Below are 23,205 nucleotides of genomic sequence, written 5' to 3'. Positions count from 1 at the left end.
ATGATTTGGGACTTAGGAAACCCGGGGTGTACAAAATCCCGTGTCAATTGGGAAAGCTTACGTTGGCCGTTCTATTCGTACAGTGCATGACAGGTGTGTGGAACATCGCCATCACACGAGGCTACAACAGCCGGCGGTAGCAGATCACTGCCTAAATGAGGGACACAAAATGAAATTTGAGGAAACTATTGTGGTTGACAACATTTACGGTTTTTGGAACAGTGTCTATAAAGAGGCGATTGAAATTAGGTTGGCTGATAATTTAATCAACAGAGACAATGGGTTTCCTCTTAGTAAAACGTGGAATCCTGTATTATCTCGCTTCAAAACTGAATGTTCTTCGGTGCGGCCCTGAGTGCGATATATCGTTGCCAGCAGCTTTTCACAAAGGGCGGCGCCACCTCCCTGTTTTGGAAGGCAGAAACTGTGATGGGCGGTGCATGGGCCGTTTACTGAACGGTAACCAATATAGGAGGTCGTGTTTGCAACCTGGCGTCAGTTCTCAGCGGGACTCATCAGCAGAAGCAGCATTTCCTGAAGATCGCGAACAGTTGGATCGCCGAAATATCGAGTCAAGTTGATTTTAGGATTCGGCAGAAAACCCGAAGAGACTTTCAAAAAAATGTTACTGATTTGTTTGACTGATGTGGTTGATAAGTGCTATACCACCTACTAACTCCCCCTCGTGAGTTCAACTCGATTTCAAAACTGAAGGAAACACTTCACGGCATTCGCTTCAGAACTGCTACAAATTCGTCGGGCAATAGACCTCGCCGCTCGAGCTGTCGATACAATTGGCACTGCTAAGAGTATCCTACGACTTCCACATCGCTGGCAACGGGTTATACACAATGCTGGTGATTACTTTGAAGGTCAGTAAAACTTCGTAACACGTGTCTATTTTGTACGAGCTATAAGTAAACAGTTGCCACTATTAAAGTTACAACCCTCGTATTTAACATACAGAACGGACAGTTGATCATGTAACAACGGTAATCAAAAGTTTCATCTTTTGAGGGAATGTACAGAAACCAAATTATACAGCCTCGCAACACTTGATGTTTGGAAAGGACTGGGTAATAAATTATGTAAAACTGAATAAATATACGAAAGTATTGAGGAGCGATTCCAGTGAACTAAAAGGGAATGGAATGGAACATGTCGGTGGCTTTTACGGAGAACAAAGGTATCATGCAGTTCTGAAGAATTTTTGGTGTATGCCTAATACAATTTTTTATTCATTTCCAGTCACTCATATATCAGAAAAACGATAGTTTCAGAGTGTTGATGCATACATGTCATTTTTCATAACAGCTGAGAACCTGGAAACTGAAACAATAAGTAGATATGTGCGTCTAAAACGACATTCTGTAAAATGAACTTAAGTGACGTATGACAGCAACCTATACAGAAATATGTCGTGATGTCAGAGACCTACTAAACAGAATTTTCTGAAGACTAAAGACAAATATTTCTTACAAATTAAAACCTTTGGTATAGAAAGCTGAAACCAAGTTTCAGGACAAGGTGAAGCGACCCAAATCAGGGAATTTGGCACTAACAGACTTCTATATGAACTCTGAGTTCCTTTCATCAAGAGGAACATCTAGCCACCTTAGTAAAATGGAAGAACTGAGAAAGAAATGCACGTATTTCTCAAGTCGGCACTATCAGCAATACATTTGTGAAAGATGATTGAGAATCTGTATACGAAGCGATAAATTATACAGTCCTTACGCTAAGTAAATCTGGAAGGAGTTCCAAAAAGAAAAATTTCCCATTTATTTGTGGTTTGGACGTAAATCTGATCTTACTAATTTCAGAAGTTATAAAAAAAATTTAAAGAAATGAATCTTGGTTGGAAATGGTATGACTTTTCCTGGTACAGTATCTACATACCTCATGAAAGAAACGTTGTTGTTTCTGGTAATGTAATTTTTGATGAAAGAATCGAGGACGAAGATGAACATATTGATGTTAAGACTTGTATAAGAAAAAACAGAAACGAAACAGAGTACCCACGCGACAAGAAGTTGTGTAAAGATTCACTCTGTAGCGCCTGCGTAGACTGAAACGTAATATCTGATTATATAACTCAAAATAGAGTCTCACCACTGAAACAACGTGAACGACAGATCCTTAGGACGCCATCTGATTCTCATATTATGAATTGTGTCTTGTAAAACGCACTAATATTGCAAAAACTGGCATCGTATGAGAAGTCGATGAGATTTCATGAGTACATGAAAAAGGGATTAAGTTCAAATTTCATGAATTTGAGTTATTGGCTTCTTCATCAGACGTACTTTCAGTTGGGTCAACTTGGCTGAATGTAATTGGTTTAGTCTCAGAGTTATAACCATATAAAAATATGACATACACTGAAGAAACAGGTACAGTCTATTCAAAACACTAACAGAAAGATTGAAGTCCTACAGTTGTCAGTTTCTGAACCGTATTGATTTTTTTGTCCTGTTTTATGAAAGTTCCCCTGTTGTTATTGTTAAATGCAATGTCAGTGTTGATATCATATTTTTTACTATCGAAGTTCGAGATTTCTACTAACACAGTGCAAACTTCAGATTAGCTTCTTTAGTTTGTGGAGTGGTCGAGTTGCATTTCGACTAATATTCAACTGCGATCTGTGTTTAATTAATAATCGAATATCCAGACTCAAGCAACAGTAGTAGGTCAAGAAACAGACAGAGCTATTAAAGACAATAAGAAGTATCTAAAAACCTGAGACCAATGTCACACAAAATAGGGGAGCGTTGAAGCTGCAAGAAGGAGTGTACTGATGTGCTAAATGATGCAGAAATGTCTAAACTCATGTCTAATATTCAGCTGAAGTACTGGAATGAGAAAAGTGGTCACCTGACGGGACTGATTTTTGCTGATAATATACAACGCTGAAGGTCTCGCATAGAGGAGACAGTACCTACCTTGCGCGATTATACGAAGTGCGACAATAATGTAATGACACTGATTTTCTTTGCAAGATGTTGCAACCTCGCAGGCTTGTGTAGGCACAATATCTTTGACCTTGGTCTATAAGCTGCTTCTAGTCCAAGTGGCACATCGATACAACTGATCAGTCGTGAGCTGTGCTGTAATAAGTTAACACGTGTTTGTATCTCTCGTCACGCAAATGGAACAGCATAATACATTAGAGCAAAGCGAAATCAATCCAGAATTGTTGAGCCGTGTTAGCACTGGTTATGAAAGTTAGTTTTTTCAGTACGATCCAGAGACAAACCGCCAAAGTTCGCAATGGTGCTCAAAGGGATCACCCAGACCAAAAAAGGCTCAAAAGTGAAACGCATGCTTGTGTGCTTCTTTGATTCCAAGGGAATTGTTCATAAAGAGTGGGTGCCTCCTGGACAAACAGTTAACTAATAACACTACAAAGAAATTTTAGAAAGACTTAGTAAAAGAGTTCTTTGCGCCGTGCCAACATTGCTGGTAATTTGATTCTGCATCATGATAATGCGCCATCCTATACTGCTCCGTCAGTACAGCAATTACTAACCTCAAAACAAATTTCAGTACTACCACAGCCACCTTATTCGCCACATATCGCTCCGTGCGACTTTTTTCTATTTCCAAGAGCAAAAACGGCAGTCAAGTGACACCATTTTCAAACAACACAAGATGTCCAAAAAGCTGTGACGAGGGTTTTGAGGGATATTACAGATGATGAGTTCCAGAAATGTTACCATCAATGGGAGAAGCGCTGGAAGAAGTGTGTGCAATCAGAAGGGGACTACGTTGAAGGAGACAACACTAAACTTAACTAAAACGGTAAGCAACATATTTTTTCACGTCAGTCTTATTACTTTATTGTCGCACCTAGTATATTATATTATAAGGCAAGAATAATGAAAAGTAATACTATGACAGAACTGTCTGTTTGTCAAACGGCGTTTGTGTCACTGCATGGTATTTCAAAAACGAAAGCATGTCTACAGGTGAGAAACATCTACATCTACATCTACATTTATACTCCGCAAGCCACCCAACGGTGTGTGGCGGAGGGCACTTTACGTGCCACTGTCATTACCTCCCTTTCCTGTTCCAGTCGCGTATGGTTCGGGGGAAGAACGACTGTCTGAAAGCCTCCGTGCGCGCTCTAATCTCTCTAATTTTACATTCGTGATCTCCTCGGGAGGTATAAGTAGGGGGAAGCAATATATTCGATACCTCATCCAGAAACGCACCCTCTCGAAACCTGGACAGCAAGCTACACCGCGATGCAGAGCGCCTCTCTTGCAGAGTCTGCCACTTGAGTTTATTAAACATCTCCGTAACGCTATCACGGTTACCAAATAACCCGGTGACGAAACGCGCCGCTCTTCTTTGGATCTTCTCTATCTCCTCCGTCAGACCGATCTGGTACGGATCCCACACTGATGAGCAATACTCAAGTATAGGTCGGACGAGTGTTTTGTAAGCCACCTCCTTTGTTGATGGACTACATTTTCTAAGCACTCTCCCAATGAATCTCAACCTGGTACCCGCCTGACCAACAATTAATTTTATATGATCATTCCACTTCAAATCGTTCCGCACGCATACTCCCAGATATTTTACAGAAGTAACTGCTACCAGTGTTTGTTCCGCTATCATATAATCATACAATAAAGGATCCTTCTTTCTATGTATTCGCAATACATTACATTTGTCTATGTTAAGGGTCAGTTGCCACTCCCTGCACCAAGTGCCTATCCGCTGCAGATCTTCCTGCATTTCGCTACAATTTTCTAATGCTGCAACTTCTCTGTATACTACAGCATCATCCGCGAAAAGCCGCATGAGACTTCCGACACTATCTACTAGGTCATTTATATATATTGTGAAAAGCAATGGTCCCACAACACTCCCCTGTGGCACGCCAGAGGTTACTTTAATGTCTGTAGACGTCTCTCCATTGATAACAACATGCTGTGTTCTGTTTGCTAAAACCCTTCAATCCAGTCACACAGCTGGTCTGATATTCCGTAGGCTCTTACTTTGTTTATCAGGCGACAGTGCGGAACTGTATCGAGGGAAACATAGAAAAACCAAGTTCATAATCGTTTATCAGAAACAGAGAAATACATCCTTGCTCACAGCTTGCCATTTGAAAGCATGTCCAGCCATTACAGCATACATAACAGAGAAACTCTACTTATCTGAAGAACTAACTATCAAGATGTTAAATGACTCTTCCATCAAAAATGGTTCAAATGGCTCTGAGCACTATGGGACTTAACTTCTGAGGTCATCAGTCCCCTAGAACTTAGAACTACTTAAACCTAACTAACCTAAGGACATCACACAGACCCATGGCCGAGGCAGTATTCGAACCTGCGACCGCAGCGGTCGCGCGGCTCCAGAGGGTAGCGTCTAGAACCGCTCGGCCACTCCGGCCGGCAATCTTCCGTCGGTTCTTGGTATAACAACATTATAATAAATGAAATGCACTAGTTTGCTTTTGTTCTACAATTTTTACTATCAAGAAGATGTTTGAGATGTCTGAAGAGACGTTCACCGTCATATGAAACCCATTACAAAATATTTAATACAAAATTTAATATCTCATTGGGTTTCCATCGCAGTGATAAATGCAGTATTTGCGATAAGTTTTCTGTAACTTTCAAACCTCTAGAGGCGCAATTCACATATGCAGCTGATGGAAAGTAAGGAAGAGAGAGGAGATTGAATAGGAATTACACCGCAAAAAACGTGATGCATTCTATCACCGTAAAATATAATCTCGTTAGAGAGGCAGAAAGTTTACAAACACTGAATGGATATATATGGATTTCCAAAGGAATCTTTCGTGTCCAAACATCAGCACCAACATTGCCTATTATAAACGCCAGCTTTCTCTCTATCTGATAAACACACCTGGATCTCAGACAGTAACGCACAGTTTTATGTTTGTTTTGGACCGACTGGGAAGAAAGATTCAGCTGAAATAGTTTCTTTCCTTCATCATTATGTCACTATGATTTTAAATCCAGAGGTTACAAATTTGGAAATTTCTGTGCCTCCTGTTGGGGCCAAAACAAAAACCGTACCCTTTTCAGGTTTATACACTATCTTGTCCATCAAGTAAAGCGTTTTGAATCACTTTGTGTAACATTTCAAGTTAGATCACATCCGTTTTTCGGAAGTGACGAATTGATTAACTGATTTATTGATTGAATGATTGTTGGAAGTTTTGTTGGATTCAGTCGACTAACGCAAATACCCAGGTGTTGCTGTTTACAGAGATACGAAATGTAACGGTCACATAGGCTCAACATAGGTAAAGCTCACTAGCAGAATACTAGGAAAACGGAATCAGTCTACAAACGAGTTTCCATACGAAACACTCGAGCAACCCATCCCAAAATTGGTAAATTGTGTGTGACACGGGTGGAGTAGGACTGAAAGATAAAGTCTGTGGCGCTCAACATGTGAACGAACTTCTGGACTGAAAGCAGGTAGCGAACAGCTTTTCATTAGCCACGGCACTAGGAGAGGGATGGTGATGATCCCATCGTCCGGGCTTCCTGTTACGCCGGGAAAGATCCCCGGTACTCAAGATAATAGCAGGCTGAGTGGATCTACAGTCTTCCTGGAGGAACTGGAACCATGAAAAAAAACCCGCATCTATCCGAAACTGAACCCGGGACCACCAGAGCCAGAGTGTGGCTCTGTACCCAGCAGACCATCACGGTCGCTCAGATACGAACAACAGGGGATACTGGACTTATACTCGAACAAAGAATAGCAGCACGAATGGACTCATGATAGTTTGACACATGGGAGAGTGTCACAGAGAGGTTAAAGAACTGAGTTGGCATACGTTTGAAGGTAGACACAAACTATCCCTTGAAGCCTACTTACAAAGATTCACGAGTCTGCTTTAAGAGACCACTCCATGAATTTACTACGGTGTTCTACTCACCATTTTGGTAAATATCACGAACGCAAGATTACCCTAATTACAACACGCACAGAGACGTTCAATCAGTCATTCATCTCCCGCCTCATATTTGAATTTCACAGGCTCTGATAACTGATGTAAAGGGACTTACCCTCTGCTATGGACCTTGCATAGCATTGGAGAGTGTAAGTACCGTTGCAGATGAAGCAATTACGAAAGGAATAAAGGGATGACAAATTTCGTGGGTTTCGAACCAAACCACACGGTCACAGAACGTACTGTACGTTTGGAAAGAGCTGGAAAGCAATTAGTTTGCAAAATGTCAAGTGTGGTTCTAAAACTTATATGCAATATTCTGAACGTATAGCAAGGACTTGCTACTTCTCCCTAAATCTAAATAGGGATTAGATTAACAGTTTTCTGAAACCATAAAATCCTATTGGAAATTGTATAAAATCCTACTGAGACCATTCAGGAATTATGTTCTGGCTGATTTGGAAGTCAAATTATATGTAGTATATATATGTACTATATATTATTATACATTTAGTAATATATTATTAATATATTATGTTATAAACAGAAATATATTATAAATTGTAAATTATTATTATATCATAAATTATTATAAATTAAAACACAGTTAGGTGAAGAAAGTAATGGGAAAGCGGTATGCACGTATACAGATGGCGGTAGTACCGCCTACACAAGGTATAAAGGGGCACTGCTTTAGCGGGGCTGTCATTTGTGCTCTGGTGATTCATGCGAAAAGTTTCCGACATCTTTATGGCGGCACGAGGGGAATTAACAGACTTTGAACGCGGTATGTTGGAGTCAGGTGCATCGGACATTCCATTCGGAAATCGTTAGGGAATTCATTATTCCGATATTCAGACTGTGAAGAGGGAACCGAGAATCTCAGGCATTACCTCTCACCGCGGACAGCGTAGTGGTCGACTTTCTTCATTTAACGACCAAGAGCAGCGGCGTTTGGGTAGAGCTGTCACTGCTAGCATACAAGCAAAACTGCTTGAAATAACCGCAGAAATCAATGTGAAGCGTACGAAGCGTATTGCCAACAGCACGACTTCACCTGTTGCGCCTCTCTTAGCTTCAGGACCATATCGATTGGACCCTAGACGACTGCGAAACTGTGACCTGGTCAGATGAGTCCCTGTTTTATTCGGTAAGAGCTGATGGTAGGGTTCCAGTGTGGCGCATACCGCACGAAGTCATGGACCCAAGCTGTCAGCAAGGCACTGAGCAAGCTGGTGGTGGCTCCATAATGGTGTGGGCTGTGTTTACATGGAATGGAGTGGGTCCTCTGGCTATGCTTGGCTACTTGCAGATCATTTGCAGCCATTCATGGACTTCATGTTCCCACAAAACAAGGATTTTTTTATGGATGCGAATGTGCACTGTCACCGGGCCACAATCGTTCGGGATTTGTTTGAAGAACATTCGGGAGAGTTGGAGTGAATGAGTTGGTCTCCAAGATCGCCCGACATGAATCATATCGACCATTTATGAGACATAATCAAGAGGTCAGTTCGTACACAGAATCCAGCACCGGCAACACACTCGCAATTATGGACAGCTATGGAGGCAGCATGGCTTAATCTTTCTGCAAGGGACTTCCGACCACTTGTTCAGTCCATGTCACGTAGAGCTGCGGCCATAAGCCGGGTAAAAGGAGGTCCGAGACGACATTAGGACGTATTCCATGAATACGTACACAACTCGCCAGGCTTTTCAAAAATCCATATGGATTGCAAGTAATCGTTATATTCCACATCGATTGCTTCAGGTGAGAACTGCTCGTCGTAACCTAAATTCTACATAATAGGAGTTGCTTCTGAAGTAAGATAACAATTTGCGAAACTATACAAAATTACTTGGAATTATCCGTTATTCCATAATCTTATTTTTACCTGGATTTATTTTCAGGTTGCTTCGTTTGTTTCACATTTTCGTTTTCTGTTTCTCTGTTACTAAATTACCCCCAGCTTTACCAACATGTATTCGAAGTAACCATCTCTTATTCAGAGACGGGTCGACAGAAGTGTCCGATCCCACTCGTCGGCTTTGACCCGTGACGCAAGGGTGTTGTCGTGTGTGACGTCATGACGGTGCGGAGTTTGGTTTGAGTGTGGCTGTCTCCAGTTCTGTTTTATCTTATTTTATTTACTTTTCTGATCTGTTCGTTCTATCTCGTGAGATTTTTTTTAAATTTAAAAACACTCATTACTTATTTTAATTATCTGTTTCCTCCAATTTCTGTTTTAGTTTATTAAATTTATCTTTATGATCTGTTCGTTCTATCCCGTGAGGTTTTTTTTTTAAAGACAAAAAACACTAATCAGCTACTGAAGCATCTTTATCTTCTATGGGTTGCAGGGGTTGCGACCCCTGGGGAGGTAGGTGGGTATTCATGCATGGCTGTCTTCACTTACACGTTGTAGCTACGCAAGGCGTCTAAATTTGTTTATATTTAGTTTGCCCCCACCCAAAACACCCCATTTCCCGCGCTTGTCCCGATAGTGTCATTAGGCTTCTTGTGGAAAGTGTGTGTGTTTGTTTTTGTTTCTGCCATATTTGTGACGACACGGGTCAAAGCAGACGGGCGGGATCGGACGCTTCCGTATTTCCTTCAGAGACATATAGTAGATTACTTATGGTATATCTTGCATCAGCTAAGACCTCAAAGAACACTGATCATCTTCATTTCGCCACTTCTTGAAGTCACTAAAGTATTTCAGTTGAAGAATTAATTTAAAATAATTCGAGTTTGACAACTAGCTTCACTTCAAATATAATCTTTTAGTTACTATTAATTGCTTAATTCATCGATAAAGGCGTATCAAAAAATTTCGTAACACTTTGCCCAGCAAAAATCCAGTTTCAGTTTCGTTATGCCATAATCAAACGGAATCGTTTGATATTCATCTCAGTAACGCTCTATCTGATTCTTTTCGGGGTTCAGTGCTTCAGTCGGTAAAAATGGAATCCTCATAGCGTCACTACGTAGTCCATTTGCTGGTCTGTCTTTCTGTGTGTCTGGCTTTTAAGAGCCCTCTTTCTCAGGAAGGAGTAGACGCATAAAGCCTAAACTTATGTCACATACTAAGGTCTACGGTCTCTTTGCGGTCCGATAAAGGTTAGCTTCTAAGTCGATGCAGTCAAAAGATACGGCCGTTTCTGTCACATATTTTAATACTGGCAAACTCACTTATCATAACCTATACACTACTTATCTTTGGCCTAGATACATGTAATTTGACAATAAGCAGGGTTTCACAGTTAAATCAAAAGCAAAAGATCCGAAAATTGTGAATTTGTTAGTAAATCGCACGAAAAACATTTCGTTTCGTCATTTGTTAGCCGATTGTTATCTGTCCGTTCGCGTGATAATCTCCATTTTTTTCTCAGGAACGGATAGACGTGACATGTTGAAAGGCACATAGTAAAATCTATGGTCCCTTTACACTATAATAATGTTGAGCTTCTAAGTCAATGACATCAAAAAAATGGTTCAAATGGCTCTGAGCACTATGGGACTCAACTGCTGTGGTCATAAGTCCCCTAGAACTTAGAACTACTTAAACCTAACTAACCTAAGGACAGCACACGACACCCAGCCATCACGAGGCAGAGAAAATCCCTGACCCCGCCGGGAATCGAACCCGGGAACCCGGGCGTGGGAAGCGAGAACGCTACCGCACGACCACGAGATGCGGGCAATGACATCAAAAGATATGGCCACTAATGTCACGTATTTTAATACTGGCAAACTCACGAATCAAAACCTATAGAGTACTTCCCGTTGTCCTAGATACATGAAATTTGGCAGGTTTCACAGTACAAGTAAAGGAAAAAATCCGAAACTCTGAATTTTTAATTACATTACGTAAAAAAAATAAACTTTTGTTATCCACCGGTCTATCTGTCTAACTACCTGTTAAGACCTCTTTTCTCAAGAAAGGGTAGTCGCTCAAGTTGAAACTTGTCACAAATTAATATCTATAGTCGCTTGGTGGTGTAAAAAGTTATGCTTCCAAGAAAATGGAATCAGAAGATACGTTTATTTATGTCAGATGCTTTGGCACTAGCAAACTCTCTCATTAAAATGTATAGCTACATCCCGTCGACCTAGAATTTGGAAACGAAAAAGGTTTCACAATACAAGCAAAGAAAAAAACCGGAAAATTGTTAATCTGTAAATTGCATCACACGAGAAAATATTTCTTGTCATTTGTTATCCATGTTCAAAGATAAAATTATAACTTTCGAGGAACCCTTGCAATCCCTGAACCGACGTCTTGCCATTATCAGCGCATATAATCGGCAAAAATGTTGGATCGCCTCGATTCGTGGGATCGATGGGCTGTCTCTATACAAAATTAAGTTTGTGCGGACCCCTCAGAGCGCGAGTCCTACCTGTTCCTGACCAATTTTTTGCTATGTTTCAAGGGGTTTTTGTTTTTATGTGTTTTTAGACTGTCAGACTCCTTTCATGCCGGTTCAGCCAGTATATTACATATTACATTATGAAGTCTGTATGGTAGGAATTGAGGCACTGGTGGAAGTAAAGCTGTGAGGATTGGTGGATTGATAGCTCAGTTGGTAGAGCGCTTGCCCACAATGGGCCAAGTTCCCAGGTCCAACTCCCGGTACGACAAACAGTTTTAATCTGCCAGTGCGATTCAGTATACAGGGTGATTCAAAAAGAATACCACAACTTTAGGAATTTAAAACTCTGCGACGACAAAAGGCAGAGCTAAGCACTATCTGTCGGCGAATTAAGGGAGCTATAAAGTTTCATTTAGTTGTACATTTGTTCGCTTGAGGCGCTGTTGACTAGGCGTCAGCGTCAGTTGATGCTAAGATGGTGACCGCTCAACAGAAAGCTTTTTGTGTTATTGAGTACGGCAGAAGTGAATCGACGACAGTTGTTCAGCGTGCATTTCGAACGAAGTATGGTGTTAAACCTCCTGATATGTGGTGTATTAAACGTTGGTATAAACAGTCTACAGAGAATGGGTGTTTGTGCAAAGGGAAAAGTTCTGGACGGCCGAGAACGAGTGATGAAAATGTAGCACGCATCCAGCAAGCATTTGTTCGCAGCCCAGGAAAATCGACTCGCAGAGCTAGCAGAGAGCTGCAAATTCCACAATCAACTGTATGGAGAGTCCACATTGGCACTTATCTGTCCGTAACTACCTGAACGTCAACTACCCGAGGCGATGGATCGGCCGCCAGGCAGCCCGTGACAGAGCACTTCATCACTGGCCTCCAAGAAGCCCTGATCTTACCCCCTGCGATTTTTTCTTATGGGGGTATGTTAAGGATATGGTGTTTCGGCCACCTCTCCCAGCCACCATTGATGATTTGAAACGAGAAATAACAGCAGCTATCCAAACTGTTACGCCTGATATGCTACAGAGAGTGTGGAACAAGTTGGAGTATCGGGTTGATATTGCTCGAGTGTCTGGAGGGGGCCATATTGAACATCTCTGAACTTGTTTTTGAGTGAAAAAAAACCTTTTTAAATGCTCTTTGTAATGATGTATAACAGAAGGTTAAATTATGTTTCTTTCATTAAATACACATTTTTAAAGTTGTGGTATTCTTTTTGAATCACCCTGTATTATAAACACTGTTTGTATGCGACCGGGACCAGCTATTTGTGAGGGGCTCTGAATACCACCCGGACGCGCTTAACTATCTGCATAATGAGCCGTAAATATAGGTTAAAATTCCATTACGTTTTCGTAGAGTCATAAGAAACATGATTCTGCGGCAGGGATCGTCTGACGCCATGGGCATGACGTCAGAAGTCAGTAGACGGTATATTAAAGAAACGGTAATGAGCGTTTGGCGTCATTGGCCGGGAGGCCCCTTGTGGGGCATGTTTGACCGCCTTGGTGCAGGTCTTATGGCATTCGACGCCTCATTGGGCGACCTCCGCGCCGGATGGGGATGAAATGATGATGAAGACAACACAACACGGAGTCCCTGAGCGGAGAAAATCTCCGACCCACTCGGGAATTGAACCCGGGCCGCGGCCGTTGTGGCCGTGCGGTTCTAGGCGCTTCAGTCTGGAACCGCGTGACCGCTGCGGTCGCAGGTTCGAATCCTGCCTCGGGCATGGATGTGTGTGATGTAATAGGTTAGTTAGGTTTAAGTAGTTCTAAGTTCTAGGGGACTGATGACCTCATAGTGCTCAGAGCCATTTGAACCCGGGTCCGTAGGACGTCAAGCCATCACGCTGACCACTTTTTTGGAACTCATTTTGTTATATATTGTTCGTTGAATTTCACGCCCTTTTAGGTTCTCCGTTGATCTGTTCACTCAGTTTTTTGTTACAGAGGGTAGCTAACCCTCTGACCGAACACGCTAAGCTACCGCGCCGGCACCACTCAGCTATCGGGGCGGATGGTAGATTAAAAGAAGCAGCCTCAATCGAAGTGGTGGATTAAAGGCAACAGGCAGATTCCAGATATCAGGATTTCCGCAAAGCATTTGACACGGTGCCCCATTGCAGCCTGTTAACGAAGGCACGAGCATGTGGAATAGATTCACAGATATGTGAGTGACTCGAAGACTTCTTAAGTAATGGAACGCAGTATGTTGCCCTCGACGGCGAGTGTTCATCGGAGACAAGGGTGTGGTCAGGAGTCCCCCATGGAACTCTGACACGACCGCTGTTGTTCTCTATGTACTGTACATAAATGATTTGGCGGACAGGATAGGCAGCAATCTGCGGTTATTTGCTGATGATGCGGTGATGCACTGTAAGCCGTCGAAGTTGAGCGACTGTAGGAAGATACGAGATGACTTAGACAAAATTCTTTGTTCGTGTGATGAACGGCAGCTATCCCTAAATGTGGGAAAAGGTGAGACAATGCGGATGAGTAGGAAGAACAAACCTCTAATGTTTGGGTACAGTATTACTACTGTCCTGCTTGACACGTTTAAGTCGTTTAAATTTCTGGGCGCAACGCTGCAAATCGAGATGTGATGGAACCAGCATGTGGGAGCTGTGGTAGTGAAGGCGAATGCTCGACTTCGGTTTATTGGGAGAATTTTAGGGAAGAGTGGTTCACCTGTAAAGGAGGCCGCGTATAGGACGCTTGTGCGACCTATTCTTCAGTACTGCTCCAGTGCGTACGATCCGTACCAGGTGACACTCAAGGAAGACGTCGAAGCAATTCAGAAGCGGGATGCTAGGTTTGTTACCGGTAGGTTCAAACAACACGCAAATGATACGGAGATGCTTTGGGCACTCAAATGGGAATCGTTAGAGGATAGACGACGTTCTTTTAGAGAAACACTGTTGAGAAAATTTAGAGAATCGGCATCTGAAGGTGAATGCCGGATGATTCAACTGCCGCCAACAGACATTCGGCGTAAGGACCACGAAGATAAGATAGAAGAAATTAGGGCTCATATGGAGCAATATAGATAGTCGTTTCTCCCTCGCCCAATCTGCGAGGAAACAGGAAAGGAAATGATCAATAGTACAGGATTGCATCCGTCACGCAGCCGGCCGCTGTGGCCGAGCAATTCTAGGCGCCTCAGTCCGGAACCGCGTTGCTGATACGTTCGCTGGTTCGAATCCTGCCTCGGGCATGGATGTGCATGATGTCCTTACGTTCGTTAGGTTTAAGTAGTTCTACGTTCTAGGGGACTGATGACCTCAGATGTTGCTGATATGTTCGTTGGTTCGAATCCTGCCTCGGGCATGGATGTGCATGATGTCCTTAGGTTAGTTAGGTTTAAGTAGTTATAAGTTCCACGGGACTGATGACCTCAGATGTTAAGTCCCATAGTGCTTAGCACCATTTGAACCATTTTGAACCTCCGTCACGCACAGTAGGGTTGCTTGAAGGGTATCTGTAAATGTTGATGAAGATGGCTGGGGAAGGTGGGAAGAAGCAATACGACGTGGTCAGTTGTGTGGAATGTTGCTGTTTTGACAGCTACGGTGTTAGCATTGCTTTGGTGACGCTGTATTGCTTTTCCCTAGCAAGAAACTGTTTGTCATTTCTAGCGGTAAAAATTCGCCTCAAACATAAAAATAGACCTGTGAATCTGAAAACCTGAACAACCAATGAGAGAAGATAAGTACTCGTATTTGGTTGGCGCATACGTTCGTAGCGTTTTTATTTTGAATGTTAGATTCCGGTTGCTATGGGTATATTAATCGATTAACATTTTTTATTTGTAGTTCACTGCTGCTGTTTCAGTCTTTATTACACTGCAGGCCATTAAAGCAGCTACACGACAAAGATGACGTGTTACAGACGCGAAATTTAATCAACAGGAAGAAGATGCTGTGATATGCAAATGATTAGCTTTTCAGAGCATTCACACAAGGTTGGCGCCGGTGGCGACATCTACAACGTGCTGACACGAGCAAAGTCTCCAACCGATTTCTCATACACAAACAGCAGTTGACCGGCGTTGCCTGGTGAAACGTTGTTGTGATACCTCGTGTAAGGAGGAGAAATGCGTACCATCACGTTTCCGACTTTGATACAGGTCGCATTGCAGCCTATCGCGATTGCGGTTTATCGTATCACGACATTACTGCTCGCGATGGTCGAGATCCAATGACTGTTAGCAGAATATAGAATACGTGGGTTCAGGAGGGTAATACGAAACGCCGTGGTGGATCCCAACGGCCTCGTATCACTAGCAGTCGAGATGACAGGCATCTTATCCGCATGGCTGTAACGGATCGTGCAGCCACGTCTCGATCCCTTAGTCAACAGATGGGGACGTTTGCAAGACAACAACCATCTGCACGAACAGTTCTACGACGTTGGCATCAGCATGGACTATCAGCCCGGTTACACTTGACGCTGCATCACAGACAGGAGCGCCTGCGATGGTGTACTCGACAACGAACCTGGGTGCATGAATGGCAAAACGTCATTTTTTGGGATAAATCCAGGTTGTGTTTACAGCTTCATGATGGTCATATCCGTGTTTGGCGACATCGCGGTGAACGCACATTGGAAGCGTGTATTCGTCATCGCCATACTGGCGTATCACCCGGCGTGATGGTATGGGGTGCCATTGGTTACACGTCTCGGTCACCTCTTGTTCGCACTGACGGCACTTTGAACAGTGGACGTTACATTTCAGATGTTTTACGACCCGTGGCCCTACCCGTCATTGGACACCTGCGAAACCCTACATTTCAGCAGGATAATGCACGACAGCACGTTGCAGGTCCTGTACGGGCCTTTCTGGATACAGAAAATGTTCGACTACTGTCCTGGCCAGCACATTCTCCAGATCTCTCACCAATTGAAAACGTCTGGTCAAGGGTGGCCGAACAACTGGCTCGTCACAATACACCACTCACTACTCTTGATGAACTGTGGTATCGTGCTGAAGCTGCATGGGCTGCTGTACCTGTACACGTCATCGAAGCTCTGTTCGACTCAATGCCCAGGCGTATCAAGGCCGTTATTACGGCCAGAGGTGGTTGTTCTGGGTGCTGATTTCTCAGGATCTATGAATCCAAATTGCGTGAAAATATAATCACAAGCCAGTTCTAGTATAATATATTTGTTCAATGAATACCCGTTTATCATGTGCATTTCTTCTTGGTGTAGCAATTGTAATGGCCAGTAGTGTACCATTTTGTCTTTTGCAGATAGTGAGTGCGGCAGTGGACGCCAAGTGCAGAAATCAGAACATTGTCGATACACAGAAACATTTGTGCCCCGTATGGATGTAATGCCATTCGACAGAACACGATAAGAAAACGATTTTCTCGTTTCAAGGAGGATATTTTTGACATCAGTGTCTCCCAGGTTTCAGGAAAACCTTCGGGATTTGCTGCATTGATCCACCATGATTCACGACTGGAGAACTGGCAAATGTGATGAACTGTGATCATTCCACCATGGTGCGGTATTTGGATACAATGGGTAAGGTTAAAAAATCGGATGTATGGAAACCGCATGCTCTAAGGCACAATCGCAGAAATCTGTGGGTGTCCCTGTGTGCATCTATGCTTACTCGTCATCAACTGGACGTCACGATAAATGCTGTCTTTACACTAACATAAGGAAAGGAATGGAATTCTTGGGTCCAAACAAGGAAGCAGCTTGCCGTACATGGACCTGCGCTCATCCTCACGTGATAATTTTGTACATCTGGTGGAACGGTTGTGGTGTGGGGTACTGCTAATTGCTCGCCTGAAGCGTTACCATAACTGCTGGCATTTATTGTCAAAAACTGAGACATCTTGCAGTCGTAATCCAAGAACGACGACCAGGATTACTGCGTGAAGTGGTGCTAGTCCAAGATAACGCCTGCACACCTACACTGACAAAAAACGCTATTCAAAAGTAGGGGTTGGGAAGTCATTGACCCACCTTATTAATCTTATCTTGCCTTTTCCGGTCTCTATTGAACAACGATGGAGAAACTTACTTTCTGGATGAAAATTCGCTCCGAAAATAGCTCACTTCAAAAACCACGTAATTTCTAGGGTCTTGCAATTGAAAAATTTTCACAGCGTTGGCAGATTCTGAAGATAGTGAAGGCGAATATATTGTTGATTACTAAAGTCTTTGTAATGTATGTCTGTTGTGTTACGGAAGAACGCTACGAACTTATGCACCTACCCAATATATCCACAGGAGTTGCGCATCTGGGAATCTATGTTATAAGTTTTGGACTCTAATTAATGCCGTTAAACAAACTGTAAGCACAGCCCAATGCAACAGTGAGAGCTAGGTAGGTGTAAGTGAGGTGTGGTCGCCTGCTGTGGGACGCACTTGTTGAGCCTGCGGATGGCACCCTTGAGCGAGCTGAAGTCGGGCCGCTCCTGCGGCTCCTCGGCCCAGCACTGGCGGAGCAGCCGCTGCAGCTGCAGTTGCGCCTGCCCGCCGCCGTCCGCGCCACCAGCGCCGCCGCCAGCGCCGCCTTCCAGCGACGGACGGAAGCTCGGACGGTCTCCCGCGCGTACGCGCTGCACGATCTCTGCGAAGCACCACATAAAAAAGACTCAGGCCACAATTATCCTGCGGAAAGCCTCTGCAGATGCTAACAATGTAATCTGGACGTCTACCAAACATCTTCAGGTGTGTCGTCTAAAGTCAGTTTTTCTTTTTTTCTTAATTTATTGTTCATTTAATCTGTCCTCTCTCCCCCATCCCGCTCCCACGTGGGGGCGATGCCATCAGCCACGCTGCTTCTGATCAACCAGAGGTTAAAACACACACTGGATTACATTTACTTTGTAGTTAAAAGTTGAAAATGAACGTCGTAAAATGCAACAAAGATGACTCCTCCTGAAAGCTCAAGAAGAAGTAAGTAGGCTGTTTAGGTTTTAATGTTGGTAACGCCACGTAGTGCTCTGTGTGAAAATCGCTGACTGCGCTGTGTGCGGTCTGTGGCTGGTTGGACTCATTGTTGGAATATTTGCTTGTGTAGTCTTGGGCAGTTGGATGTGAACAGCGCGTAGCGTTGTGCAGTTGGAGGTGAGCTGCCAGCAGTGGTGGATGTGGAGAGAGAGATGCCAGAGTTTTGAGAAGTTACAATAAGCGAACGATCTGGACGTGTGTCCGCGAGAAAAAGGAAATTTCTAAAGACGGATGTCATATAACTTTTGAACGTTATTAAGGTAAATGCTCGTACATTGTTTGTTCTCTATCAAATTCTTTCAAAAATGGTTCAAATGGCTCTGAGCACTATGGGACTTAACATCTGAGGTCATCAGTCCCCCAGAACTTAGAGCTACTTAAACCTGACTAACCTAAGGACATCACACACATCCATGCCCGAGGCAGGATTCGAACCTACGACCGTAGCATTCGCGCGGTTCCGGGCTGTAGCGCCTAGAACCGCTCGGTCACTCGGGCCGGCTCAAATTCTTTCATTTGCTAACTATGCCTATTAGTAGTTAGTGCCTTCAGCAGTTAGACGAGTAACGAAGATTTTTTTAGGTAAGTGATTCATGAAAGGTATGTAACATGCCCTTAGAAAAATTAGTGAATTACTATGCTGATAAACCTCTTGCGTTATTTGATTTTCAAACAGCTGAACGGAACTGAACGTACTCAGACATTTCTCTCTTTACTTATTCTGATCAGCACTAAACTGACACACAATATTTTTAGCGCAACGGAATCTGACTTTCAATAATCCCTACAAAAGAATGGCCGTGACTAACAATAACCTATACCTTTCATGTATCACTTACCTCACAAAGCCGGCCGCGGTGGCCGAGCGGCTCTAGGCGCTTCAGTCCGGAACCGCGCGACTGCTACGGTCGCAGGTTCGAATCCTGCCTCGGGCATGGACGTGTGTGATCTCCTTCGGTTAGTTAGGTTTAAGTAGTTCTAAGTTCTAGGGGACTGATGACCTCAGATGCTGAGTCCCATAGTTCTCAGAGCCATTTGAACCATTTTTTACCTCACAAAAATCTTCGTTACTTGAGCTACTGCAATAGAGCGAGCGCCAATACTGCCAGCTAAATAAAAGATTCTAACAACTGAAGGCACTAACTACTGATAGGCATAGTTAGCAAACGAAAGATTTTGATAGAGAACAAACGATGTATTTACCTTAATAGCGTTCAAAAGTCATAATGTATATATCCGTTCATGACATCCAGTCTTACAAATTTACTGTCTCTGATGGACACACGTCCAGATCATCCGCTCTTAAAATTCAGCCATTTCTCTCCCCACATCCACCACTGCTGGCGGCTCACTTCCAACTGCGCAACACTACGCGCTGTTCACATCCAACTGCCCAACACTACAATAGTGAATATTCCAGCAATGCCAACCAGCCACAGACTGCATGCAGCACAGCCAGTGATTTTCATACAGAGCGCTACATAACGTTACCAACATAAAGACCTAAACAGCCTGCTTACAGGTATAGGTTATTGTTAGTCACGGCCATTCTTTGTAGGGATTTTTGAAAGTCAATTGCGTTGCGCTAAAAATATAGTGTGTCACTTTAGTGATGATCAGAATAAGTAAAGAGAAAACTGTATGAGTATGTTGAGTTTTGCTCAGCTGTTTCAAAATCAAATAACGTAGGAGTTTACCAGCACAGTCATTCACAGATTTTCAGAGGGGACGTTTCAAAGGTGACATCGACGGGAACAGTGGTGCTGACAGTGAAGCATTTAAATTCCCTCGATGTCAGCTCCCAGGAGATGCTGTGCATATAGTTTTGTACAGATGTTAAATGTGGACAACATGCAGTTCAGACAAGAAAAGAATATAAGCATTTGAAATGTTATGCTATTAAATAATCTTGAAGATTAGTTAGGTAGCTCGAGCAACTAATGGGGATGCACTGGATTCAAATTGGGGGAAACATAAATTTATGGCACGACCTGAGTAAAAGAAGGGATCAATTGACAGGAGACATTGTGAAGCGTGACAGGATCGCCAATTTAATAATGGAAGGGAGTACAGGTGGTAAAAATTGTAGACAGAGACAAAGACTCAACTATAGCAAGCAGGTTGAAATGAACATAGGTTGCTATAGTTGTGCAGAGATGAAGAGGTTTGTATAGAATAGGGTAGCATGGATAAGTGCAGTACAACAGCATTTGGAATGAAGACAATAATAATAACAGAAACAACAGCAAGGAAGAATGAAAGGATAGAGGGGATGTATGACAATACAGATAAATAGATGGCTGCACTTGTGAGTGGGGAGACAATGTTGGGCTGCTAGGTGTGATACATACATACATCAGCAGAAGTTTTGCATTACCTAGATATGTCATTGTAGTGTGTTGGTATTGTCACTGTTCCTTGACTGATCTGATGGTCACCCCTGACGTTGTTCGTAAAGATACACATTAGCAGTATGTACACACTCAAATGGATTTCAGTTGAGAATAAGGTACCGGGAGATACACATTAGAGTCGTCTGTGGAACAGCAGATTGAACTCCCATCACCCCATGAAGAGAGGTTTGTCTATTAGGGAAGTGCGTCAATGTGCTCATCAGAGTGAAAGTTATGTGGTGTGAAAATACAATCGGCTGCAGCTGACATTTAGCGTTAAGGATTTACACTGCGTAAGCGATACACGCTTCAAATGTGCACAGGATGATAGATATCTACGACTTTCGAGTCAGTGAAACTGCTTGATTGCCCCGAAGTGAATTCGGCTATCAAAGAGGGTACAGAACGTCACGCATCTGATCAGATTTTAAGGAGACGATTGTGAATCCAATTCCCGACGCCCGACATCTTATACCACAACACCATGCACTCCGTTACAGACGAGCAAAAAATCATTCTTGACAGACACCACAGGAACGGCGTCAGGTGTTCTTTACGGACGAAACATGTATCTGTTTGTACCCCCCTAATTGCAGGTGGCGTGTTTTGAGACGCCTCGAAATTATCGAATGTCTAGAGATCTGTGCCCCACACGTGCAACAACGAGGTGATGGAGTGATGTTCTGGGGCAGCATTGCTTGGGGTCACTGTACACCTCTCGTGGTCGTTAAGGGCAATCTCACTGCTCCATGGGACAGGGACGAGATTCCACAACCAACAATGCGACTGTATTGGCAACGTTTTGGTGATATTTTCATCTTAATGGATCGTAACTCACAAGACCATTGTGCTGTTCTCATGAACACGTTACTTCAGCATGCTGAAGTAACGTGTTCATGAGAATAGGGTGTCTGCCTTTCCCCAGACATCAACCCAGTCCAACATGTGTGGGAACAACTGAAACGAGCTGTTTCTGGACGATGACAGCGATCACCTTCTCTTTGTATTTTACGCAGAATCGCCATTAAAGAGCGAGGCATTTCGAACAGAGCTTGTCTGATGATCTCATCGATAGTATGACTAATTTAAGTCTCCATCTGAGAAAGGGGACGTTCCACCACGTGTTGACGTTGCTCATGAGTGCTGTAAAACACCCTCCCCCCTTCCTCCATGGGAAACTGACGATTTCGTCGTTACGGGAATGTTTGTTTCCTGATTTCGACATCTCGACACATTGTAAATGAATATATCAATAAATGTGATCCCTCAGTGATACTTTTTGTCTTCTTGTCATTTATTTCGAAATGAAGGTGTGATGTAACACTTTTGTTGATGTATGTACGAGGCCTGTTCAGAAAGTAAGCTCCGATTGATTGCCAAATTGAAACCACAGTGAACATCAGAAATGTTTTACTTGTAACAATTAGCTACACCTTTCAGCTACTTCTCTACGTAGTCGCCGTTCTGACTTAGACTTTTGTCATAGCGTTGTACCAACTTTTCAATAGCCTCATCATAGAAGGCAGCCGCCAGTGCTTTCCGCCAATTCTCCACGCTGGCCTACACCTCGTTGTCTGTGTCAAAATGTTGTCTTCAAAGACAGCGGTTCATGTGACCAGAGATGAAACTCAGGGGGAGACAATTGCGGACTGTATTGTGGGTAATCTCACATTTCCATTTGAAAACGATGCAGGAGCATCGTCATTGCCCCTGCAGAATGCGGCTGAGAATTGTCTTGAAGAAGAAACAGCACGACAGTTATGTAATGTTAGCTGCATAGCTTCAGGCGAAATTTCTCACCAGGCCCTCGTACTTGGCGGCAGACACTATTTTCTAGACATCGCACTCACTGCGAGCTCAGAAATGAGAAGAGCGACGTGATGCTAACTGGGGTTATACTAGAGACACTACCCAACACATCTGTGTAAAGCTTTATCGGATTTTCATAGTCGTTTCCATTTCGCGACCGATCGGAGCTTACTTTCTGAACGCCCCTCGTAGTTAGAAAACACACTGAGAGATGGCTGTACAACCTTCAGAACGAAAGCCAAAAGAAAAGAAAAATTAAGGCCAGAGCAGGAAGGAGAGAGGCTGACAGAACAGCGTTGATCTCAGGAGGGGACGTAGGGACTAAGGTTACTGCTAATAAGATGGGTAGATTTCAGGGTTTCTGGATCAAGAAGGAGCAGCCTGTTGAAATTGTGTTGGGATAAGGTATGGAGGATGAAGAGGTGGAGGGAAGATGGGATGTGTTGGGGAAGACTGGTAGACAACTGGCTTATGTTCGTCGAGTTTGCGAGATGTTAATGTTTGTGGAGATGCGTGAGAAATTTAAGGCGAGGGGAAATTTTATCAACTGGTAGACGATGTGTGAAGGTTAAATGGAAGGCACGTGACGTTCTAGGAGTTGTAAGATATTAGAAATATGGAGATCCAGGCTATATGGGTATAGGTGATGATGGGACAGATAAGACGTTTGTAGGTTCAGAGGTCTTGGAAGGATGTT

At 43.3% G+C, this 23,205-nt stretch overlaps 1 protein-coding gene across 1 annotated transcript in view; it reads right to left on the bottom strand.

Annotated features, from left to right (window-relative positions):
• Positions 1-23,205, bottom strand: part of LOC124613802 (atrial natriuretic peptide receptor 1-like) — a 459,276-nt gene that overhangs the window by 137,482 nt on the left and 298,589 nt on the right. The window contains exon 13 of the mRNA XM_047142525.1: positions 17,719-17,923. Within this exon, the coding sequence (XP_046998481.1) occupies positions 17,719-17,923 (205 nt within the window). The remainder of the gene's footprint in view (positions 1-17,718; positions 17,924-23,205) is intronic.

The sequence above is a fragment of the Schistocerca americana genome, chromosome 4 (assembly GCF_021461395.2).
Source record: "Schistocerca americana isolate TAMUIC-IGC-003095 chromosome 4, iqSchAmer2.1, whole genome shotgun sequence".
In the NCBI taxonomy this organism is placed as follows: Eukaryota; Metazoa; Arthropoda; class Insecta; order Orthoptera; family Acrididae; genus Schistocerca; species Schistocerca americana.
The sequence above is the reverse complement of the archived record's forward strand: the minus strand, read 5'-3'. Positions and strand labels throughout refer to the sequence as shown.